Source organism: Phalacrocorax carbo, chromosome 1, assembly GCF_963921805.1.
Source record: "Phalacrocorax carbo chromosome 1, bPhaCar2.1, whole genome shotgun sequence".
NCBI classification, from domain to species: domain Eukaryota; kingdom Metazoa; phylum Chordata; class Aves; order Suliformes; family Phalacrocoracidae; genus Phalacrocorax; species Phalacrocorax carbo.
This window is the reverse complement of record NC_087513.1, coordinates 120,489,984-120,498,507: the sequence shown is the minus strand read 5'-3', so window position 1 is coordinate 120,498,507 and position 8,524 is coordinate 120,489,984. Positions and strand designations below refer to the sequence as shown.

At 39.8% G+C, this 8,524-nt stretch overlaps 1 protein-coding gene across 2 annotated transcripts; it reads left to right on the top strand.

Moving 5' to 3' along the window:
- RSPH1 (radial spoke head component 1) lies at positions 1-7,549 on the top strand. Of its 2 annotated transcripts, XM_064468354.1 has the most exons (9): positions 1-110; positions 592-705; positions 825-930; positions 2,137-2,227; positions 2,463-2,598; positions 2,905-2,976; positions 4,717-4,927; positions 5,402-5,545; positions 7,370-7,549. In XM_064468354.1, exons 1-9 carry the CDS (start codon positions 60-62, stop codon positions 7,417-7,419), a joined length of 975 nt encoding a protein of 324 aa, XP_064324424.1. In that variant the 5' UTR covers positions 1-59; the 3' UTR covers positions 7,420-7,549. The 2 variants fall into 2 exon arrangements, with proteins under 2 accessions (XP_064324424.1, XP_064324351.1); XM_064468281.1 differs by lacking the exon at positions 1-110 and having other exon boundaries at positions 455-705.
- Positions 7,550-8,524: the final 975 nt, after the last annotated feature.

Here is an 8,524-nt window from a genome sequence, read left to right as displayed (position 1 = left end):
GCGAGCCCCTGCCCTCCGCCGCGCGCCTTGGTTGCCACGGTGACGGCGGCGGCGCGGCCATGTCGGACCTGAGCTCGGAGGGGACCGAGGAGGCGGAGGCCGAGCTGGGGGTCCGCCGGGGCGGTGCCGGGGAGGAGCGGGGCAGGAAACGGCTCTCGGCCCCGGGAGCCTCGGGCAGGGGACGGGGGAGCTCCGGCGGGGAAAGGGAGGGCGAACGTTACCGGTGACGGGGTCCTGACTGCGCCGAGCCTGGGAGGGCTGCTGAGGCGCGGGTCGTCTTCCCTGAGCACGGGAGTTTGGGAAGCGGAGCTGGACCTTTCCGGTTGGGACCTGCTTAGCTTTCTCCTCTGGATGAAACCAAGGGGTCCATACTTTCCAGTGGTGTGTCAGGAAGGGAGGAAAGCCTCTGGGTGCCAGGGTCTGATGAAAGCACCTGCATAAGCAGTACATCTGTTGGCCAGGTGCTCCTTCAGTCTCTGATCCAAGCTGAAGTGGAGCAGCTTTGAGCAAACACCTGTTTTCCTCTGTCTAATGACGTTAGATTCGGTCAGGTCTAGCCCTCTTAAACGATTTTCTTCCACATTTGATCAGGAGTATGATGGTGAGCGCAATTCAGAAGGTGAGCGACATGGACGTGGAAAAGCACGTCTGCCCAGTGGTGATACATACGATGGAGAATATGAGCACGGTTTCAGAAGTGGACGGGTAAGAGTGACAGAAGACAGTGGTTGTGCTTATGTTTCAGCAGTTCTGTTAGTTTGGGCACTATACTGAAAGAAGAGTGAGAACTGACAAGTATTTTATTTATACCAAATATATTTCAGGGGACCTACAGATTTAGAAATGGTGCTTGCTACATTGGAGAATATCTTCAAAACAAAAAGCATGGCCAGGGTATTTTTTTTTATCCAGATGGATCAAAATATAAAGGTAAAACACCGAGCACAGTTGCAAGGATTTCTGTAACTGAAAGGGCACATTCGTCTCTCCCCTGTTCCCCTCCCCTGCCCGAATGCAATGAGAAAGTGAATTGGAGAATCTATTATTTAAAGAAGATAAATTTGCTATGAAATGTTTTCCTTTTATTAATTTTTTTTGCTACAAGCTCTGAGAAGTGTGAGTTTTATTATGGGGATTTATGTTGATTATTGTAGAGAAGTGTGGTATTCAGTAGTGTTTTATTCTTGCCATACCCTCCTTTCAAATGGGGTGTTCCAAGTCCTGAGAAATATTAACTATCGTTTACAAAACAGTGCAATCTTGGTAGAAGAGATTATAGTTACTTATTTTTGAATGGCTCTGATGAGAACGACAGGTGTGTTCACTAGAAAGTATTCTAGGACTTTATTAGGTCCATCCTTAAAAGATAGTCTACTGATTAGAGCACTTACTCAGGGATCGGGATGCCTCTGAAGTTTGAAGACGTTGAAACTTACATTGTTTCTCATCTTCCAGGAGAGTACCTGAAACACTCTGAATATCAGTTAGGCTTTAAGGGATGATATTTCCCCCCCTGCTCTCTAAGCTAGACAAGAAAGAACATTCATGTTGTGAGGACTAGAAGCAGAAAGCAGAAAGAGCAGCCCAGTCTTGCCTTAGGGGAACATATGCACCTCTGATGTGATTTTTTTTTTTTAATCTCTTTTAAGTTTGAATAGGAGAGTAATTAAGACACACAATCTAGCATCCTTTTGAGTCTATATGCCCCCTGACTGACAGGGCAATTTTAGCAAATGAGTCAAACTAAAGTAGTCCCTCTTTTTATTTGAGTGGAAATGTCACATTATCTAATGCAACTGTAATACGTTAACAGATTTAAAGGTAGGAGCAAGATGTTACATGGCTTCTTGTGTTCGTAATGATAATGGAGAGTGGTAATGGAGACAGACCATAGTGGACAAAATGGAAGGGGGGTCAGGCAGCTGCATAAATACACGTGGAGAGAGACAGACAGAAGAAAAAAGAGCAAGGGCTTAGAATAAGGAATGGTGCAAGGAACAATAAGGAATCACAATGGTGTCACAGCTTTCTTTCCCTTCTCTAATAATTTGTGTATAATAACTCTATAGACTGACCACTATATCACACAATGAAATATCCACCTCTTGCTCTGTTTTTGTTGTATTCTCATTAAAGGAGACTGGGTGAATGACCAGAGACACGGCTATGGAGAGTATACATACGCAAATGGAGACACCTATACTGGAGAATGGTTTAACCACAATAGGTTTGAAACATCACTGTAAGAATGAAACAAGTCACCTGATGGCATTAAAATGCAAAGGTTGTTTCAAAGCATGGCTGACTGCAAGAAATCAAGTGCTACTGGATGACCTTGGCAATTTAGTCATACTTGAGTCATTTTCACTACTTAAATAATACAATTTTAATACCTTAAGTATAACAACATCCTAAATTCTTAATATGCAGTAACATAAAGCAATTTTATTATTTCTCCTTAGGCATGGGCAAGGTACATATGTCTATAAAGACACAGGATCTAAGTATGTTGGTGGTTGGGTAGACGGAAACCAAGAAGGAGAAGCTGAACTTATCCACCTAAACCATAGATTTAAGGGCAAGTTTTGGAATGGAAATGTAAGTGTGCTGGAAAACTCTCTGTTCATCTGAACAGTTAGCATGGAATTACCTTAATATGATCTGTTTCCACTTAAAATAAGAAGCCAGGCTCCTGATCTTTTGTAGTATTTCTTGTGCTGTAAGTGTAACATGTGAAACTGAATTAATCTGTAGGACAGAATGCCAAGTTCCTCTGCAACTTTGCTTTCAAACTATATCATTATTTACTACTGTACAAATTTTGTAGCAAAGCGTATCTACATTTATATGCTCAGAATGTACTAACTTTATAGTTCTCCTGACTTTTTTTGTATCTTTGTGCAGCCTGTAGGTCGTGGCAAATATGTCTTTGATATCGGCTGTGAGCAGCATGGTGAATACATACAATCAGAACAGGTAAAAGAAATAGTGCAAATGATAATGAATATCAGAGAACTCAGTAAATCAAATGTATGTGAAGTAATCTATAAAATGCCTTATAAATACTGATGTTAAAGTAGATCTAACCAGTTAAAAGAGGGTAGAAACTTGTGCATGCTTAAGAACTAAATGAGGTTTTATTTTGCTTTTTTCTTTAGCTTCTCTACTGTGTAAGCTTTGACAAGTACAAGGTGTGATTTTTGCACTATTTACAGACAGGAGTCCTTTCTACTTAAAGTTTAGAAGAATCAGGACCTTCCCAAAATATTTGAAGTTTCAAACCACAGGATAATGTAGATATATTTGTCTGTACATTTAGCCTGTATTCCACTTTGTTCTGAACACCAGAATACAATGAAAAATATTTATTCTTATATTTCTGAATTGCTTGATGATATGCATACAAATAGTAATTTCCGGCAGATTTGTGTTTAGGAATTAGGTCCCATTGTTGTCCTAGTCCTGGCAGGAGCTTAATATCCACAGATCCTAATAACTATAGGGAGCAGCTGGGATCAGGGCCTGTTCTTCCTTCTCCTTCACACATGAATGTTTTTAAACTTTTCTGATTAATATGGTGCAAAATGGATTTAGAAATAAGAAATATATCTTAATATTACTGTATTGATTTCAAGAAAATATGCCACATTTTAGCTTAGTTTGCTACCTCTGTTGTCTGACACATTAGTTTCCATTACACACTCTGAAAATTCTCCAATGCAGCAATTGTTTCTTCAGACAAGGACAAAATAATAATAATAATAATAATAATAATAATCCTATAGTTAGTGGCAGAGACTTGCAAAACATGGAGACTACTTTGCTTTTTTTTGCTAAAAGCAAGAGATCCTCAAATTAAGTATCAGATTCATATGAGTATCCAAAGTGGTGTGTATCTAGTATCTTCAGTTCAGGGAATTTTTGGATGTGCTGATTTTGGAATATTTACCCGAGGTTAAGAACTCAGCTTCTGGAAATCATTACTCCCAGGAACAATGATTTCTTCTCGTGTGAATACTGTAGTGACTGTGTAGAACAAGGGACAGTGCTGTATTAAAGTAATATTAAATTTTGCCTCTCTGCTTTAGTTGAAGCAATTGTCGAAGAAGTCCCATTGAAAAAAAAATGAAAAGAAATTAGCTTGCAATGGAGATAATGATTCCATTACCAAGACTCCTTCATATCTGGATAAAATAAAGCAGGATTTTTTAACTAAAAAAAAAAAATCTTCAAATTTCAAAAACATAAGCTTTGTGCAGTACCTTACTGCTTCCTAGATCCATTCCAAGGTCTCTCCTAAGCAAAAAAAATAGTTGTTTTGCCACTGTGTGAGAAAGACAGTGTAGCATCTACCAGACAGAGCATCAGGTCTTATTTGCCCCTGTTATACTGTAGACAGACATAGAAGAGGAGGTGTAGTCAATAGGCCCCTCAGAGCTGTTCTGTTTAAGAGAGAGACAAAATTTTACCTTAAAGAAAGCAAGCTGGCATGCATTGATCATTAGTAACAGTCAGCTGACTTCATCAAGGTTCAAAGTGTAGTTATCTTCTAAGATTTGTGGCTGCTGAAGTTCTTCCCCCCACAGATATTTTAAAAGGCCATGTCATTGCCATTTTGAGCCCAGATAGAGAGGTTTTAGTTCACAAAACCATCATCTTGGTTACTCTCTTAATACCTGTAAGATGAGATGCTGGATTTCATGAGTTGTCTTCTAGGAAAAAGGAGAGGGAGAAGAAGAGGAGGAACCCTCTTTTCTTGTACCAAAATGGAAAGCATCAGAAATTACCAAATTAACACTCTGGACTCCACATGGGGAAAACCCGCCTTCTCCCAGAGAAGCCTCCCTAGCAGCAGCAGGAGCAGAAGCAGTGGAAGAAAGAGCAGCAGGAGCAGTAACTGAAGAGGTGAAAATCCCATCAGTTGCAGGTTTGTTCTGCTGGACAGCCAGAAGCTCCATGCTTTGACTATCCCCCGAAACTGTGTTTTTCAGGTTTAATATCAAGTGGTATGAGATATTTGTTTGTTTGTTTGTTTTGTGTTTTTTATTTGGGGTTTTTTTCGTTAGTTTGGGTTTTTTTCTCCTAAAATTTACCACGTATTTAATGTCAGGAACTCCCAAGCCTGTTCATAAACTGCACGATATACATATGTCTATTTCATCCCACATAGCATAATGAGATACAGCCATGCTGGGAAGCCTGTGAATCATTTTAGCCTATATCGTGGCCTGTTATACAAACTTGATTGTAAACAGTTACAGAAGATTTTATGGGATTTATTATGTGAGTAATGACTGCAGACGTCAGTAGGAGTTATTAGCTACTGCATGAAAACAATGGCTGAGTGAAAATTTGTAAAAATTAAATTTTTTTCCCATATTTCTAATTTCTTGTATTTCAGTCACTGATGAGTCTGCTGAAGGTGGGGATGATGAGCCTTCTCTTCATGAAGTATCCAGTGAAGTTTTTAGCCCAGCAAGGGATGAAGGAGAGGAAGATGAGGAAAGCAGAGAGGAAGAAAACAACAAAGATCTGGAGGATCAAGGTGAGGAATAGGGCACGCATGCTTGTTCATCAATTAACAGTCAGGGTTTGAGATGTTGTGTGTCAATCAGCTGAATTCATACTACTGCTGAGAGGTTCGTTATCAAGCTAAAGAGACCGTGGGAATCTCTGCCTTTCCTAAGGGGGGCAGTCCTCTATAGATGTAAACTGGTTTTGAGTAGTCAAATTCATATATTGTAACAGTACAAATTAGAAGTGACACTTCTGTGCAGCATTATCTATGCATGTACAGTTGACTGCACTTGCAGGGCTGAGTTTGTAAGTGGTTGCATTTGCAAACTTTTTTTGTGTGTGTACAAAAATGAGAGAGATTTCAGACCCAGGGAAATTCAGGGGATTTTGAGCACTCCATTTTTTTTCCCATGAATGGAACTATGTATTCTTATTCTCTCAAATGAAGTTAAAAAGCAGGCAAAACAGATCTGAAGAAAGACATTTTAGGTATTATTATGCATTACGGTTTGAACAATCTCTGGTTGATTTGTTTCTCTTACAAACTGAAGAGATTTGGAATTCAGGTGCTCAGGTTTTCTTCCAGGCAGTTCAGAAGCCTGTTTTAAATACAAGATTACTAAGAAGCAACAAAAGGATGCATCTGTGTTTACTCACATTTAGCCTATAGGCCTCCACCTAATCGTGTTGTTTGTATTTATTCAGTGTTAACAATTATAAGTTTACATATCTGATGTGTGAAAACACAAGATAAACTTATCCATTTGTAATCAGTCAATTTCACAATAAATCAAAGCAAAGCACTACCCTTAGGAATGAGAAGGACTATTAAAACATGTGAAAATGCCTATGCCTGGAGGTATACACTAAACATTTAGGTCAGCTCCTGGAATTTTCATAGTTTATTTGTTCTCATTTTTACGTATCACCTCTGAAGGTGCACTCCTGCTTCAGGGCAGACTGGCCAGCTAGCTGATCTCATATCTGGGACTGACCTCTTACAGGATCCCTGAGCTTGGATCAGATCCAGCAGAAATCTAAGCAGGTTTCCTGCATAGCTCTGCTTTGGATTTGGCAAAAGTTCATTGAGCCTGGTTTGTCTCAGAGTCTCTTGGACTCAAATAACCATTTTTGACTGAAATTGATTCTAACAAACTTTCTGGCCTACCACAATGAAGTAGTTCTGGTATTTCAATTGTTTTTGTGGTTTTTTTTTGTTGTTGTTGTTAAAAAGAATCTGTCAGAGGCAGCATAGATGCAGATTCCAATGCATGAAAACATAGGAATGTGATAGATGTTCTCAAAGTTCCTTCCAGCTCTTTATTTCTAGAATCAAAGAGTTGGATTTTATACATTTTTCAGCATAGCCCTACATCCATAATTAATTAAGCAACATATTGTTCCCCTTATTGTTATGTTTAGCAAGATTAAGTTATAATAAGATGAAATGATTTGAAGAAAATATGCATACTGTGAAGAGCAGATGTAACAAAATCTGGTTTCTTGCAGCCTTGTATTCTCTGTCCCATTACCATATTTCTTTTTCCACACAGAATTCCATCCTTCTTGCTCCATGTTTCTTATGATACTTGTCTAAATAGGAGACATTCTTTGGCTATTTCAGAGGTACATATGGGCTGGCTGGCTGTCAATATGTGTGTACAGAGTCTGGCTGGCAGCTGACAAACAATGTATAACAGTCAAATTCAAGTATTGGCAGTGAAAGGCAATGGGAAAGATGACTGAGGTAGACAGCATAGTCCTAGAATCATGTTTTAGGTTACTAGGACTGCATTGCAGTATTTTCTAATAAAATGTATCTCTGTGTCCTGTCTTTCCTTCACCTCCACAGGAACTACTAGTTTAGAGGAAAAGGAGGATGAATCAAAGGAAGCAGAGTAATTGGATACAACTAAAGACAGAGAGCCAAGAAAAGGAAATCACAGAATGAATAATTTATTATGGTAAACCTGCAATATTTTTATTCATAAAAGGCTGAGTTAAGATATTTTGAATAAACATTTCTATCACTTTTCTCTCTGGAATACATATCTCTGAAACTTTTATGATCTCACATTGTGCACTCTCATGTGAACTTTCTTTATTCCACATAGCAGGTAGTCAGTTGTTGAAATCAGTACAGGATTATTCTGGATTCATGAAGTTGTGTCCTCACAAGCATGCAGAAGCAAACTCAGTCTTCTCCCACTACTGATAGGTCTTCTCTTCCTTGAACCCTGCCTCTGGGCACAGAGACCTGGGTGTCTTGCTTGTGAAGACAAAGACAAAGGCAGCACTGGGCTTCGCAACTCTATCTGTATCCCCTGTCACCAGTTACAGGCCTACATTTTCCTTTTTTATTGTCCACGTAGCTATAGAAGCTCTTCTGGTTGTCCTAAATCTCCCCTTGCCTATTTGATCTCAAACTGAGTTTTGTTTTTCTAACACACCAGTGCAGTGTTTGTAAATTCTTCCTTTGTGGTCTGTTTTTGCTTCCATTTTCATAGAATCATACAATCATTTAGGTTGGAAAGGACCTTTAAGATCATCAGGTCCAACCACAAACCTGACACTGCCAAGTCCACCACTAAACCATGTCCTTTTGAACACCTCCAGGGATGGTGACTCAACCACCTCCCTGGGCAGCCTGTTCCAATGTTTGACAACCCTTTTGGTGATGAAATTTTTCCTAATATCCAACCTAAACTTCCCCTGGCGCAGCTTGAGACCATTTCCTTTTGTTCTATCACTTGTTAATTGAGAGAAGAGACCAACCCCCACCTCACTACAGCCTCCTTTCAGGTAGTTGTAGAGAGCAATAAGGTCTCCCTTCAGCCTCCTCCAGACAAAACAACCCCAGCTCCCTCAGTTGCTGCTCATAAGACTTGCTCTCCAGACACTTCACCAGCTTTGTTGCCCTTCACTGGACACGCTCCAGCAGCTCAATGTCCTTCTTGTAGTGAGGGCCCCAAAACTGAACACAGTATTCGAGGTATAGCCTCACCAG

What these genes read in the sequence shown, in the direction of transcription:
- RSPH1 (XM_064468281.1), top strand. Translation starts at nt 532, where the DNA reads ATGACGTTAGATTCGGTCAGGTCTAGCCCTCTTAAACGATTTTCTTCC. An exon ending in GCAAGTTTTGGAATGGAAAT is followed by an intron (nt 2,599 to 2,904) that starts GTAAGTGTGCTG and finishes ATCTTTGTGCAG; the next exon opens with CCTGTAGGTCGTGGCAAATA. An exon ending in AATACATACAATCAGAACAG is followed by an intron (nt 2,977 to 4,716) that starts GTAAAAGAAATA and finishes GTTGTCTTCTAG; the next exon opens with GAAAAAGGAGAGGGAGAAGA.